This window comes from Trachurus trachurus, assembly GCF_905171665.1.
Source record: "Trachurus trachurus genome assembly, contig: scaffold_116_arrow_ctg1, whole genome shotgun sequence".
In the NCBI taxonomy this organism is placed as follows: domain Eukaryota; kingdom Metazoa; phylum Chordata; class Actinopteri; order Carangiformes; family Carangidae; genus Trachurus; species Trachurus trachurus.
In genome coordinates this window covers 123,753-140,000 of record NW_028155243.1, presented here as the reverse complement: position 1 = coordinate 140,000, position 16,248 = coordinate 123,753, and the positions used below count along the sequence as shown (strand labels likewise).

The 16,248-nt window shown below is 43.4% G+C and overlaps 1 protein-coding gene across 3 annotated transcripts in view; it reads left to right on the top strand.

The window, feature by feature from the left end:
• dpp3 (dipeptidyl-peptidase 3) overlaps nucleotides 1-11,449 on the top strand; it is a 27,212-nt gene extending 15,763 nt beyond the window's left edge. For 2 of the 3 annotated variants that reach the window (XM_084001364.1, XM_084001366.1), the window contains exons 16-19: nucleotides 421-541; nucleotides 650-829; nucleotides 8,492-8,654; nucleotides 10,744-11,449. In XM_084001364.1, the coding sequence (XP_083857490.1) occupies nucleotides 421-541; nucleotides 650-829; nucleotides 8,492-8,654; nucleotides 10,744-10,886 (607 nt within the window). In that variant the 3' untranslated portion in view covers nucleotides 10,887-11,449. The remainder of the gene's footprint in view (nucleotides 1-420; nucleotides 542-649; nucleotides 830-8,491; nucleotides 8,655-10,743) is intronic. The other variant, XM_084001365.1, reaches the window with a different exon arrangement.
• The last annotated feature ends 4,799 nt before the right edge of the window (nucleotides 11,450-16,248 follow it).

Genomic DNA, 16,248 nt, shown 5'->3' with positions numbered 1-16,248 from the left:
AAATGTTTGTTCAACAATTAGTTTTATAGACTTCATAAACATCAGAGTAGTCACAACGTTGATATAGTGACGTGAAAATGTGACATAAAGCTAAAACCTCGTCCGTATTGTTCTCATTAAAACTACGTGATGATTATAAATAAAGTCATCACGGCCGATGTCTATCAACCAGTCTATGCTATCAACAATACAGTCACGGTGGGATGTCGTCATGGCGACGGAAAGTGGTGGATAGGAACTAGAGAAACTCATTCTGTGTCTTTGTGAGTTTTGACAAAAACAAATTCATTTTAATTTCATTTTAAGAGTTTTTGTGTGTGTGTGTGTGTGTGTGTGTGTGTGTGTGTGTGTGTGTGTGTGTGTGTGTGTGTGTGTGTGTGTGTGTGTGTGTGTGTGTGTGTGTGTGTGTGTGTGTTGCAGTATCTTCGGCCACGAGGGCCCGGATGCGGAGGAAGTGGTCTATGTGAACTGGCTCAGCATGGTGAGAGCTGGACTGTTGGGACTGGAGTTCTACACACCGGAGAGCAAGAGCTGGAGACAGGCGAGTATCCACACGCTGCTTCACTATATATAGATACAATATATCTATAACTATATATATTATATGTATATATGTATATATATAATAACTCTATACCTATACGTGCAGGCTCACATGCAGGCGCGGTTCGTGATCCTCCGTGTGCTGCTGGACGCCGGCGAGGGACTCGTCGGTCTGGACGAGGTCACGGGACCGGACGGGAAACCAGACGCTCGCATCACGTTGGACCGCAGCAAAATCCACACGGTCGGCAAGACGGCCATCCATAGGTTCCTCTGTAAACTACAGGTAACTACGGCTTCCTCTGTAAACTACAGGTAACTAAACTACAGAGCACCATCCATAGGTTCCTCTGTAAAGTACAGGTAACTACGGCTTCCTCTGTAAACTACAGGTAACTAAACTACAGAGCACCATCCATAGGTTCCTCTGTAAACTACAGGTAACTACAGCTTCCTCTGTAAACTACAGGTAACTACACTACAGAGCGCTATCCATAGGTTCCTCTGTAAACTACAGGTAACTACGGCTTCCTCTGTAAACTACAGGTAACTACAGCTTCCTCTGTAAACTACAGGTAACTACACTACAGAGCGCTATCCATAGGTTCCTCTGTAAACTACAGGTAACTACACTACAGAGCGCTATCCATAGGTTCCTCTGTAAACTACAGGTAACTACAGAGCGCCATCCAAAGGTTCCTCTGTAAACTACAGGTAACTACAGAGCGCCATCCATAGGTTCCTCTGTAAACTACAGGTAACTACACTACAGAGCGCTATCCATAGGTTCCTCTGTAAACTACAGGTAACTACAGCTTCCTCTGTAAACTACAGGTAACTATGGCTTCCTCTGTAAACTACAGGTAACTAAACTACAGAGCACCATCCATAGGTTCCTCTGTAAACTACAGGTAACTACAGCTTCCTCTGTAAACTACAGGTAACTACACTACAGAGCGCCATCCATAGGTTCCTCTGTGAACTACAGGTAACTACAGAGCGCTATCCATAGGTTCCTCTGTAAACTACAGGTAACTACAGAGCGCTATCCATAGGTTCCTCTGTAAACTACAGGTAACTACAGAGCGCTATCCATAGGTTCCTCTGTAAACTACAGGTAACTAATCTACAGAGCGTCATCCATAGGTTCCTCTGTAAACCACAGGTAACTACAGAGCGCTATCCATAGGTTCCTCTGTAAACTACAGGTAACTACAGAGCGCTATCCATAGGTTCCTCTGTAAACCACAGGTAACTACAGAGCGCCATCCATAGGTTCCTCTGTAAACTACAGGTAACTACAGCTTCCTCTGTAAACTACAGGTAACTACACTACAGAGCGCTATCCATAGGTTCCTCTGTAAACTACAGGTAACTACAGCTTCCTCTGTAAACTACAGGTAACTACACTACAGAGCGCTATCCATAGGTTCCTCTGTAAACTACAGGTAACTACAGCTTCCTCTGTAAACTACAGGTAACTACAGAGCACCATCCATAGGTTCCTCTATAAACTACTGGTAACTACAGACCGCCATCCATAGGTTCCTCTGTAAACTACAGGTAACTACACTACAGAGCGCTATCCATAGGTTCCTCTGTAAACTACAGGTAACTACAGAGCGCCATCCATAGGTTCCTCTGTAAACTACAGGTAACTACAGAGCACCATCCATAGGTTCCTCTGTAAACTACAGGTAACTACAGAGCGCCATCCATAGGTTCCTCTGTAAACTACAGGTAACTACAGAGCGCTATCCATAGGTTCCTCTGTAAACTACAGAGCGCTATCCATAGGTTCCTCTGTAAACCACAAGTAACTAAACTACAGAGCGCCATCCATAGGTTCCTCTGTGAACTACAGGTAACTACAGAGCGCCATCCATAGGTTCCTCTGTAAACTACAGGTAACTACAGAGCGCTATCCATAGGTTCCTCTCTAAACTACAGGTAACTACAGAGCGCCATCCATAGGTTCCTCTGTAAACTACAGGTAACTACACTACAGAGCGCTATCCATAGGTTCCTCTGTAAACTACAGGTAACTACGGCTTCCTCTGTAAACTACAGGTAACTACAGCTTCCTCTGTAAACTACAGGTAACTACACTACAGAGCGCTATCCATAGGTTCCTCTGTAAACTACAGGTAACTACACTACAGAGCGCTATCCATAGGTTCCTCTGTAAACTACAGGTAACTACAGAGCGCCATCCAAAGGTTCCTCTGTAAACTACAGGTAACTACAGAGCGCCATCCATAGGTTCCTCTGTAAACTACAGGTAACTACACTACAGAGCGCTATCCATAGGTTCCTCTGTAAACTACAGGTAACTACAGCTTCCTCTGTAAACTACAGGTAACTATGGCTTCCTCTGTAAACTACAGGTAACTAAACTACAGAGCACCATCCATAGGTTCCTCTGTAAACTACAGGTAACTACAGCTTCCTCTGTAAACTACAGGTAACTACACTACAGAGCGCCATCCATAGGTTCCTCTGTGAACTACAGGTAACTACAGAGCGCTATCCATAGGTTCCTCTGTAAACTACAGGTAACTACAGAGCGCTATCCATAGGTTCCTCTGTAAACTACAGGTAACTACAGAGCGCTATCCATAGGTTCCTCTGTAAACTACAGGTAACTAATCTACAGAGCGTCATCCATAGGTTCCTCTGTAAACCACAGGTAACTACAGAGCGCTATCCATAGGTTCCTCTGTAAACTACAGGTAACTACAGAGCGCTATCCATAGGTTCCTCTGTAAACCACAGGTAACTACAGAGCGCCATCCATAGGTTCCTCTGTAAACTACAGGTAACTACAGCTTCCTCTGTAAACTACAGGTAACTACACTACAGAGCGCTATCCATAGGTTCCTCTGTAAACTACAGGTAACTACAGCTTCCTCTGTAAACTACAGGTAACTACACTACAGAGCGCTATCCATAGGTTCCTCTGTAAACTACAGGTAACTACAGCTTCCTCTGTAAACTACAGGTAACTACAGAGCACCATCCATAGGTTCCTCTATAAACTACTGGTAACTACAGACCGCCATCCATAGGTTCCTCTGTAAACTACAGGTAACTACACTACAGAGCGCTATCCATAGGTTCCTCTGTAAACTACAGGTAACTACAGAGCGCCATCCATAGGTTCCTCTGTAAACTACAGGTAACTACAGAGCACCATCCATAGGTTCCTCTGTAAACTACAGGTAACTACAGAGCGCCATCCATAGGTTCCTCTGTAAACTACAGGTAACTACAGAGCGCTATCCATAGGTTCCTCTGTAAACTACAGAGCGCTATCCATAGGTTCCTCTGTAAACCACAAGTAACTAAACTACAGAGCGCCATCCATAGGTTCCTCTGTGAACTACAGGTAACTACAGAGCGCCATCCATAGGTTCCTCTGTAAACTACAGGTAACTACAGAGCGCTATCCATAGGTTCCTCTCTAAACTACAGGTAACTACAGAGCGCCATCCATAGGTTCCTCTGTAAACTACAGGTAACTACAGAGCGCTATCCATAGGTTCCTCTGTAAACTACAGATAACTACAGAGCGCTATCCATGGGTTCCTCTGTAAACTACAGGTAACTACAGCTTCCTCTGTAAACTACAGGTAACTACAGAGCACCATCCATAGGTTCCTCTGTAAACTACAGGTAACTACAGAGCGCTATCCATAGGTTCCTCTGTTAACTACAGAGCGCTATCCATAGGTTCCTCTGTAAACCACAAGTAACTAAACTACAGAGCGCCATCCATAGGTTCCTCTGTGAACTACAGGTAACTACAGAGCGCTTTCCATAGGTTCCTCTGTGAACTACAGGTAACTACAGAGCGCTATCCATAGGTTCCTCTGTAAACTACAGGTAACTACAGAGCGCCATCCAAAGGTTCCTCTGTAAACTACAGGTAACTACAGAGCGCCATCCATAGGTTCCTCTGTAAACTACAGGTAACTACACTACAGAGCGCTATCCATAGGTTCCTCTGTAAACTACAGGTAACTACAGCTTCCTCTGTAAACTACAGGTAACTATGGCTTCCTCTGTAAACTACAGGTAACTAAACTACAGAGCACCATCCATAGGTTCCTCTGTAAACTACAGGTAACTACAGCTTCCTCTGTAAACTACAGGTAACTACACTACAGAGCGCCATCCATAGGTTCCTCTGTGAACTACAGGTAACTACAGAGCGCTATCCATAGGTTCCTCTGTAAACTACAGGTAACTACAGAGCGCTATCCATAGGTTCCTCTGTAAACTACAGGTAACTACAGAGCGCTATCCATAGGTTCCTCTGTAAACTACAGGTAACTAATCTACAGAGCGTCATCCATAGGTTCCTCTGTAAACCACAGGTAACTACAGAGCGCTATCCATAGGTTCCTCTGTAAACTACAGGTAACTACAGAGCGCTATCCATAGGTTCCTCTGTAAACCACAGGTAACTACAGAGCGCCATCCATAGGTTCCTCTGTAAACTACAGGTAACTACAGCTTCCTCTGTAAACTACAGGTAACTACACTACAGAGCGCTATCCATAGGTTCCTCTGTAAACTACAGGTAACTACAGCTTCCTCTGTAAACTACAGGTAACTACACTACAGAGCGCTATCCATAGGTTCCTCTGTAAACTACAGGTAACTACAGCTTCCTCTGTAAACTACAGGTAACTACAGAGCACCATCCATAGGTTCCTCTATAAACTACTGGTAACTACAGACCGCCATCCATAGGTTCCTCTGTAAACTACAGGTAACTACACTACAGAGCGCTATCCATAGGTTCCTCTGTAAACTACAGGTAACTACAGAGCGCCATCCATAGGTTCCTCTGTAAACTACAGGTAACTACAGAGCACCATCCATAGGTTCCTCTGTAAACTACAGGTAACTACAGAGCGCCATCCATAGGTTCCTCTGTAAACTACAGGTAACTACAGAGCGCTATCCATAGGTTCCTCTGTAAACTACAGAGCGCTATCCATAGGTTCCTCTGTAAACCACAAGTAACTAAACTACAGAGCGCCATCCATAGGTTCCTCTGTGAACTACAGGTAACTACAGAGCGCCATCCATAGGTTCCTCTGTAAACTACAGGTAACTACAGAGCGCTATCCATAGGTTCCTCTCTAAACTACAGGTAACTACAGAGCGCCATCCATAGGTTCCTCTGTAAACTACAGGTAACTACACTACAGAGCGCTATCCATAGGTTCCTCTGTAAACTACAGGTAACTACGGCTTCCTCTGTAAACTACAGGTAACTACAGCTTCCTCTGTAAACTACAGGTAACTACACTACAGAGCGCTATCCATAGGTTCCTCTGTAAACTACAGGTAACTACACTACAGAGCGCTATCCATAGGTTCCTCTGTAAACTACAGGTAACTACAGAGCGCCATCCAAAGGTTCCTCTGTAAACTACAGGTAACTACAGAGCGCCATCCATAGGTTCCTCTGTAAACTACAGGTAACTACACTACAGAGCGCTATCCATAGGTTCCTCTGTAAACTACAGGTAACTACAGCTTCCTCTGTAAACTACAGGTAACTATGGCTTCCTCTGTAAACTACAGGTAACTAAACTACAGAGCACCATCCATAGGTTCCTCTGTAAACTACAGGTAACTACAGCTTCCTCTGTAAACTACAGGTAACTACACTACAGAGCGCCATCCATAGGTTCCTCTGTGAACTACAGGTAACTACAGAGCGCTATCCATAGGTTCCTCTGTAAACTACAGGTAACTACAGAGCGCTATCCATAGGTTCCTCTGTAAACTACAGGTAACTACAGAGCGCTATCCATAGGTTCCTCTGTAAACTACAGGTAACTAATCTACAGAGCGTCATCCATAGGTTCCTCTGTAAACCACAGGTAACTACAGAGCGCTATCCATAGGTTCCTCTGTAAACTACAGGTAACTACAGAGCGCTATCCATAGGTTCCTCTGTAAACCACAGGTAACTACAGAGCGCCATCCATAGGTTCCTCTGTAAACTACAGGTAACTACAGCTTCCTCTGTAAACTACAGGTAACTACACTACAGAGCGCTATCCATAGGTTCCTCTGTAAACTACAGGTAACTACAGCTTCCTCTGTAAACTACAGGTAACTACACTACAGAGCGCTATCCATAGGTTCCTCTGTAAACTACAGGTAACTACAGCTTCCTCTGTAAACTACAGGTAACTACAGAGCACCATCCATAGGTTCCTCTATAAACTACTGGTAACTACAGACCGCCATCCATAGGTTCCTCTGTAAACTACAGGTAACTACACTACAGAGCGCTATCCATAGGTTCCTCTGTAAACTACAGGTAACTACAGAGCGCCATCCATAGGTTCCTCTGTAAACTACAGGTAACTACAGAGCACCATCCATAGGTTCCTCTGTAAACTACAGGTAACTACAGAGCGCCATCCATAGGTTCCTCTGTAAACTACAGGTAACTACAGAGCGCTATCCATAGGTTCCTCTGTAAACTACAGAGCGCTATCCATAGGTTCCTCTGTAAACCACAAGTAACTAAACTACAGAGCGCCATCCATAGGTTCCTCTGTGAACTACAGGTAACTACAGAGCGCCATCCATAGGTTCCTCTGTAAACTACAGGTAACTACAGAGCGCTATCCATAGGTTCCTCTCTAAACTACAGGTAACTACAGAGCGCCATCCATAGGTTCCTCTGTAAACTACAGGTAACTACAGAGCGCTATCCATAGGTTCCTCTGTAAACTACAGATAACTACAGAGCGCTATCCATGGGTTCCTCTGTAAACTACAGGTAACTACAGCTTCCTCTGTAAACTACAGGTAACTACAGAGCACCATCCATAGGTTCCTCTGTAAACTACAGGTAACTACAGAGCGCTATCCATAGGTTCCTCTGTTAACTACAGAGCGCTATCCATAGGTTCCTCTGTAAACCACAAGTAACTAAACTACAGAGCGCCATCCATAGGTTCCTCTGTGAACTACAGGTAACTACAGAGCGCTTTCCATAGGTTCCTCTGTGAACTACAGGTAACTACAGAGCGCTATCCATAGGTTCCTCTGTAAACTACAGGTAACTACAGAGCGCCATCCATAGGTTCCTCTGTAAACTACAGGTAACTACAGAGCGCTATCCATAGGTTCCTCTGTAAACTACAGGTAACTACAGAGCGCCATCCATAGGTTCCTCTGTAAACTACAGGTAACTACAGAGCGCTATCCATAGGTTCCTCTGTGAACTACAGGTAACTACAGAGCGCTATCCATAGGTTCCTCTGTAAACTACAGGTAACTACAGAGCGCCATCCATAGGTTCCTCTGTAAACTACAGGTAACTACAGAGCGCCATCCATAGGTTCCTCTGTAAACTACAGGTAACTACAGGTAACTAAACTACACGTAAATAAACTACAGGTAACTACGGTAATTACCCAGGTCATTAAAATAAAAATAATTATTTTAACCGTTAACACTAGAACCGCCAAGACGGTCTCTTACTTAGTTACATTAAACCTACAGGTCTCAGTGTGTTTGAACCTACAGGTCTCAGTGTGTTTGAACCTACAGGTCTCAGTGTGTTTGAACCTACGGGTCTCTCAGTGTGTTTGAACCTACGGGTCTCTCAGTGTGTTTAAACCTACAGGTCTCTCAGTGTGTTTGGACCTACGGGTCTCTCAGTGTGTTTGAACCTACGGGTCTCTCAGTGTGTTTGAACCTACAGGTCTCAGTGTGTTTGATGTTTCTGAATCTTAAAACGTATTAGAATGAAACACACTCAATTTCTGAGCATTTATACCTCGGACCTCCAACCCTCCCACAGACCGCTGCATATAAACAGCAGTTATAGACCGCTGTGTCCAGCTGTGATCACACAGCAATTATTACAGTGTTTCCATTTGTGTTGTGTTGTGTTGTTGTGTAGGTGTTGAAGTCGACGGCGGACGTGGACGGCGGCCGCTCTCTCTACGACGGCTTCTCCTCCGTCACCGACGGCAACGGACACAACTTCCTGCGTCTCCGAGAGACGGTTCTGCTGAGGAAAGAAGCTAGAAAGATGTTTGTTCAGGCCAACACCAGAGTTACAGGTACTTATACCATAATATATACTACTATATATACTATATACTACTATATACTATACACTATACTATACTATACTATACACTACACTATATATACACTACACACTACACTATAACCACTATACACTGCTGAGGAAAGAAGCTAGAAAGATGTTTGTTCAGGCCAACACCAGAGTTACAGGTTAACCCTATATTATATATATACACTATACACTGCTGAGGACCGATAGTTACTTAGTTACATCGATAGTTACTTAGTTACATCTGGGCCAATAGTTACATCGATAGTTACTTAGTTACATCGATAGTTACTTAGTTACATCTGGGCCAATAGTTACATCGATAGTTACTTAGTTACATCTGGGCCAATAGCGGCTTCGAAGCTTCTTGACTGAACTGTCGTGTTGTTTCCTAGGCGACAGCGTTGAGCTGGTGGAGTACGACGGCCAATAGTTACTTAGTTACATCTGGACCGATAGCAGGGTATCCGCGGGGTCTTAAAAAGTCTAAAAAAGTCTAAAATTTGAAAATCTAAATTTTAGGCCTTAAAATGTCTTAAATTTGTTGAATTATTGTGTTCAAGTCTTAAATAATTTTAGACAGGTCTTAAATTTTCTTTTGCCCACCATGGGCGAGCATGGGCGAGCATTTTTAAATAAAAAGATGTACCGTAATTTCCGGACTATACGCCGCTACTTTTTTCTCATGCATTGAACCCTGCGGCCTGTACAACGATACGGCTAATTTATAGATTTTTACTGGCTAACGGCCTCCGGGGGGCGCTCTAGCAGGAAGCGCTAGTGAGACAGACATGTGGGGAAGGATTATGCGCCGAAGAAGACACTAATTTTGCGTTTTGGTGCAGTGTTTCATTTTCTAACCAGTCATGTTACTGTCTGTTGGTGCTGTGTTGATGCCGTGTTGGTGCCTCCGGAGTAATTGTGATGGTTTTGCGCTACATGACTTGTTACGAGTGAGAACGGAGGCTCTCTGTCTTCACCTGGCGTCTCACGGCTGAAAACCTGGTCGCTGGTGTCCCAGCTCTCGTCTCTGCTGCACCGCAACACAAACGCGCTCCGTAACCCATAATCTTTTGTTCATGACGGTACTACACAAACACACACGCGTATGTTATGTAACGTTATCCACCGCTCCATTTATTGATTTTTCGCCGGCTTCGTTGTCAACAAATGCACATGGCTAGGAGCGTAACCAAAACAGCGGAAAAGCGAGCGGACTTGTATAGTTCCACACATCTTCCGTGTACTGTCTTTCTGTGTCTCATGTTACAACATGAAAAACCTGCGGCTTATATTCAGGTGCGGCCTATATATGTACAAAATCTATTTACTTTTAAAATTTAGCTGGTGCGCTTAATAGTCCGGAATTTACGGTAGTTCACATTTATTCAAGCATTATTTAATACCATAGGGCTGACCAAAAGCCAATTTATTTAGCCTACTTCATGTGTCAAATATTGTGCTGGTCATAATACAGAACAGGTTGTGGCTCGTGTCTGTTGATCAAAGAAGTTGAAATATTTCCATGTTTGTCTATTCTGGGTCACATTTAGAAGTCATCACATTTCAGGCCAAAGGGGAAGTGTTGGTGTTTTTACTGTTCTCCAATGTAAAAAGGGGTCACGTGTGACCCTTAACATTATTCAAGGCTTAAAGCCATCTGCCTGCTGGTTGCCAGTGAATTAAATAAATAATGTGTTACATAAACATTTTTAATTTCACTCCCCAATTTCTTTTTGTGCCCCAAAATAGTTTACTTTAGATGCTCCTGCGACACTTCATTGTGCTTTATTGAATGTATTTTTTTCAACTACAAACAAGCCTAACACGCAACTTTTATATTGCAATCAATTTCTAGTTTTGTGACTCCGCATTTCTTTTGTACGTTTTTTATTTGTCATGATAGGTCTTAAATTTCATCCATAATGGTCTTAAAAAGGTCTTAAAAAGTCTTAAATTTGAGCTGGTGAAACCTGCAGAGACCCTGGATAGTTACTTAGTTACATCTGGGCCAATAGCGGCTTCGAAGCTTCTTGACTGAACTGTTGCGTTCGTGTTGTGTTGTTTCCTAGGCGACAGCGTTGAGCTGGTGGAGTACGACGGCAGCGCCGCGGGTTTGATCTCCTCGTTCACCGAGCGTTTCCATGACGACGCGGAGCAGCTGGAGGCCGATCTGCTGCAGCTGAGCGAGAGAGACTGTCAGTGCTGGTGCTGATGGATGTCGCCATAGCAACGGAGACTGTCAGTGCTGGTGTTGATGGATGTCGCCATAGCAACGGAGACTGTCAGTGCTGGTGTTGATGGATGTCGCCATAGCAACCGATGTTAACACAAAACCACAAAGTAAAGTTTCCTCCTCGAGACGAAGCCATAGGACAAGAACTCCTCTGCCAAAGACACCGGCCGGTTCAAACCGGATCAAACACCAATAATCAATCACCACCTCTTTCAGGCGACGCATTAGGTCACGTATTTTATATTTAAGTGTCCATTAATCCAAACAGACGGTTAAAATGCTTCTTGGTTATAAATGTCTCAACCAGGGTGAAAAGATGTCAAAACCTTCATCGACCTTGAAACTGTACAATAAAATATAAAATCTTTACATCTGATCTGATGAAGTCTCTGTCCAGCCTTTGTTGGTGCTAACTCTAAAGCTGGAGACCGTGTGGTGTTGACTTGACGATAATAAACGTTCTCTGTGTCTGGAAGCCCCGAAAACTCTGTACTGAAGAAATGTGGTGTTGAATCTGCACAAATAAAATGAGTTTGATACGATTGTTGTGGTCATTTACCCCAGAAGAGCCACAGCGCAGCATCACGTTGAGCCCCGCGGATGTCGAGAAGGTTTTTTTTTTTACCAAAAATCAAATTAGATCAAATTTCTTCACATTTCTTCAAATTTGAATATGTCATCTGGGGTCCAATGCAGAAGCTTGGTTGAAATTGGGCTGGTGGTTTCTTAGAAAACGGCCGAGGCCATTTTCGAACAGTTTTAAGCCCCGCGGGTGTCGAGAAAGTTTTTTTGACCAAAAATCGAATTTCTTCAATTTCGAATATGTCATCTGGGGGCCGAGGGGAGTCCAACGCAGAAGTTTGGTTAAAATCGGGTCGGTGGTTTTGGAGAAAACGGCCGAGGGTTAGGGTATATAGAGTATATTTTTTGGCTTTTTGCCTTTGTTTGATAGTGATGACAGTAGAAATAGACAGGAAATGGGGAGGCAGAGAGAGGGGGAATGACATGCAGGAAAGGTCTGCCCGACGCGGGATTCGAACCGGGGACACCTGCGGCGAGGACTGTAGCCTCTACATGGGGCGGCCGCTCTACCCACTGCGCCACGCACCGCCCAAGGGGGCAGTTGTCGGTCTGAGAAGTGAAGCTCACTTCCGCGTTCAAAAAACTGCAATCCCCTCAGATTCCTCTGGGGGCTGGTGTCAGAAAGCAGCATTCTCCATAGACCCCCATGTTAAAATCACCAACTTTACATCCTCAATAAACATGTTAAAAGCCTGGTGTCAGAACGTTTTTTTGTCTCAATCGATAGTTTCTACACACTCTGAGGGGTGAATTTTTTTAAAACTCTACCGTTTTACTGTTATTAGGTTAAAACTCTGGCCAATTAGGGCGCGGGACGTTGAGTGACAGGTCCGAGCAGCTCCATGGGCAGCTGCTTCGAGGCCAGTGGGCGGGTTCTCGGCCGGCCAATCCAACATGGCGCTGTTCAGGCCGCCATATTTGAGTCACAAAAACGACTCCCCACAACCAATGGGGGACGTCACGGACGCTACGTCCATGCTTTTTACAGTCTATGGCACCGCCCCACGGCCGAGGCCATTTTTGAAAATTTTTAAGCCCTGCGGGTGTCGAGAAAGTGTTTTTTGACCAAAAATCAAATTGGATAAAATTTCTTAAAATTCCTTAAAATTTGAATATGTCATCTGGGGGGCCAAGGGGGGTCCAACGCAGAAGTTTGGTTGAAATTGGGCTGGTGGTTTTGGAGAAAACGACCAAAGCCATTTTCGAACATTTCTAAGCCCCGTGGGTGTCGAGAAAGGTTTTTTTGACCAAAAATCAAAATAAATCAAATTTCGAATATGTTATCGTGGGGGCTGAGGGGAATCCAACCCAGAAGTTTGGTTGAAATCGGGCTAATGGTTTAGGAGTAGGGATGGGTATTGATAAGAATTTAGCGATTCCGATTCCATTATCGATATTGCTTATCGATTCGATTCCTTATCGATTCTCTTATTGATTCTCATTGGGTGGGGGAATAAAAGAGAAATGGGTTTGTTTGCATTAATGCAGTGGTTCCCAACCTTTTTTGGCTCATGACCCCTTTTGACATCACAAATTTCTGGTGACCCTCATTCAAGATGAGCAAGCTCAGATATTTGTATATGTTGCATTTTATTTGATCTTGATTTATATTCAAGAAAGTGGAATGTATAAAGAATATAGTTGTTTAAGATTGTGAAAAATAATTAGTTTATTTAAAAACATTTTTTAATCAATTACTAGACATTTAAGGCGATCCCATTTGAATTCCAGGTGACCCCACATGGGGTCCCAACCCCAAGGTTGAAAACACTGCATTAATGGCTCTAACAGAACTCTTTTCCACAGAAAAATGCAATGAATTTGCTTACTTCTTCAATGAAAAAATCAAATCCATAAGGCTAAATATCAACACAAATCAGCAAAATAATACAATGATGCAATCCCTAAAATCACCTAGGAATAAATCAACTGTAATGTCAGAGTTTAATACAGTTGACCAAAAAACCTTAGAAGAAACAGTTCAGCATCTTAAAACATCGACATGTTGTCTTGACACAATACCATCTGACTTTTTTAAAACTATTATAAGCTCTGTCCAAACAGATCTGCAGCAAATAATAAATTGCTCACTTCAATCAGGCACGTTTCCTAAACCCCTGAAAGTAGCTGCCATCAAGCCACTCTTAAAAAAGAGAACATTGGATACTACCATTTTAACCAATTACAGACCCATCTCAAATCTTCCCTTTATAGCCAAGATCGTTGAGAAAGTGGTTTTTAATCAACTCAGCAACTTCTTGAACTCCAGTGGACTCTTTGACAAATTTCAATCAGGCTTCCGACCTCACCACAGTACAGAAACAGCTCTTATTAGAGTGTTAAATGACATAAGGTTGAACACTGACTCAGGCAAGGTGTCAGTTCTGGTCCTGTTGGATCTCAGTGCTGCGTTTGACACTGTGGATCACAGTATACTGCTGGACAGGTTGGAAACCTGGGCAGGACTCAGCGGGACAGTCCTAAAATGGTTCAGGTCCTACTTAGAGGAACAGAGTTATTTTGTGACCATTGGTAGTTATCAATCCGATCGAGTGGCTATGACATGTGGAGTTCCTCAGGGGTCAGTCCTTGGACCCCTTCTGTTTAACCTGTATATGCTGCCTTTGGGTCAAATTCTACAGAACTCTAATGTCAACTAGAAAAAGCATTTCCAAGAATGGAAATGGTGTGACTGCTGAAAGCAGCTGAACGCTGTTGCAGAATTAGCAAATAGCGCAAGCAGTGATCACCATACAAATGTTTGACCGAGGTCGGAATCGAACCCACAATCTCATGATCAGTAGACTTCCACTCTTCCTCTAGGCCACAGTGTACACACAGTTGCAGAGACTGTTGTCTGTTAATGATCTGCACTCTGTCTCACTCTGAAGTTAACGACCCCAAAGCTGCACCTGTTGGAAACACTGTCAACATCAAGAAAGCTTGAGAGTCAAGCTTGAATGACTTAGAATGAAAATTTCTGTGAATTTCAGGCTGAGAGCAGCAGTTTCAACATGAAGCAAGTTATCAGAAGTCAACAGAGGACGACTGCGAAAATAATTCACTATAATTGTTGTTGAGGCAAGATTTGAACCAGCAACCTTCAGGTCTTCAGACCAGCAAGCTAACCACTAGGCTACAGACAGAGACAGTATGTGAGGGGCAAAGAAAACCTTTGATAAGAGGATCACTGGCTTCTGCTTAAAAAAAAAAGTAAGGAAAGTGCAGAAATTAGCCACAACAAGTAGGCTAAGTAGAGGACTCTTTTGTGAAAATAGTGCAAGCAGTGATGACCATACAAATGGTTGACCAAGGTAGGAATCAAACCCACAATCTCATGGTCAGAAGACTTTGACTTTGCCTCTAGGCCACAGTGTATACACTGTTGCAAAGACTGTTGTCTGTTGATGAGCTGCACTCTGTCTCACTCTGAAGTTAACGACCCCAAAGCTGCACCTGTTGGAAACACACTGTGTCAACACCAAGAAAGCTTGAGAGTCAAGCTTGAATGAAGCAAGTTATCAGAAGTCAACAGAGGACGACTGGGAAAATAATTCACTATAATTGTTATTGAGGCAAGATTTGAACCAGTAACCTTCAGGTCTCCAGCTCAGCAAGCTAACCACTAGGCTACAGGTAGAGACAGTATGTGAGGGGCAAAGAAAACCTTTAATAAGAGGATCACTGGCTCCTGCTTAAAAAGAAGGTAAGGAAAGTGCAGAAATTAGCCACACCAAGAGTGGCAGTAGCAATTAATGCCTCTCTTAACAAACACCTGTAACCAATTGAGGGTGGGGGAGGGGAGCAGAATTCAACATCACATAACAAGATTGCTCAGCCTGGATTCGAACTAGTGACCTTGGGGTTGGCAAGCGGCCACCTTACCAACTGGACTACAGACAGAGTTGTGGAGAAGAGAGGTTGAAGAAGATTTGAAGAGTTTCAAGACTGTTCCAATGCATTCTCTATGGGGAAAGAGAAATAGTTGAATATTGCAAAAAGTATGAATAGTTGAAAAGAGAAAAGTAATAGCACACCTGTCCCGAAAAGGCTGAACATTTTGATGTGAGAATTGTTGAAATAGCACAAAGTATGAAGGACTAGTTAAATGCCGAAGAAAATGGCCGAACAGAAGAACAATAGTGTGACTGCTTCCAGCAGTCACACTAACTATCATAGTTATGCAGATGACACACAGATATATCTTGCACTGTCTCCAGATGACTGCAGTCCAATAGAGTCATTATGTCACTGTTTTGAGCAAGTAAAAAATTGGATGAGCCAAAATTTCCTTCAGCTAAATCAAGAAAAAACTGAGGTCATTGTTTTTGGAAATAAAGAGAAGAGGGTTGCTGTCAGTAAACACCTTGAGTCACTGTCTTTAGAAACTAAAGACCAAGTCCGAAACCTCGGCGTGCTGATAGACTCAGATCTGACCTTCAACAGCCATATCAAATCAGTCACCAAATCAGCCTTTTATCAACTTAAGAACATATCCAGAATTAAGGGTTTTATGTCCCAAACTGATCAGGAGAAGCTGATTCATGCTTTTATCTCCAGTAGACTAGACTACTGTAACGGTCTTCTGACTGGTCTCCCCCAAAAAAGCATCAAACAGCTGCAGCTCATTCAGAACGCTGCAGCTCGAGTTTTAACCAGAACAAAGAGATCAGATCACATCACCCCGGTTCTTAAGACCTTACATTGGCTCCCAGTCAGCTACAGAATAGATTTTAAAGTTCTGCTACTGGTTTACAAA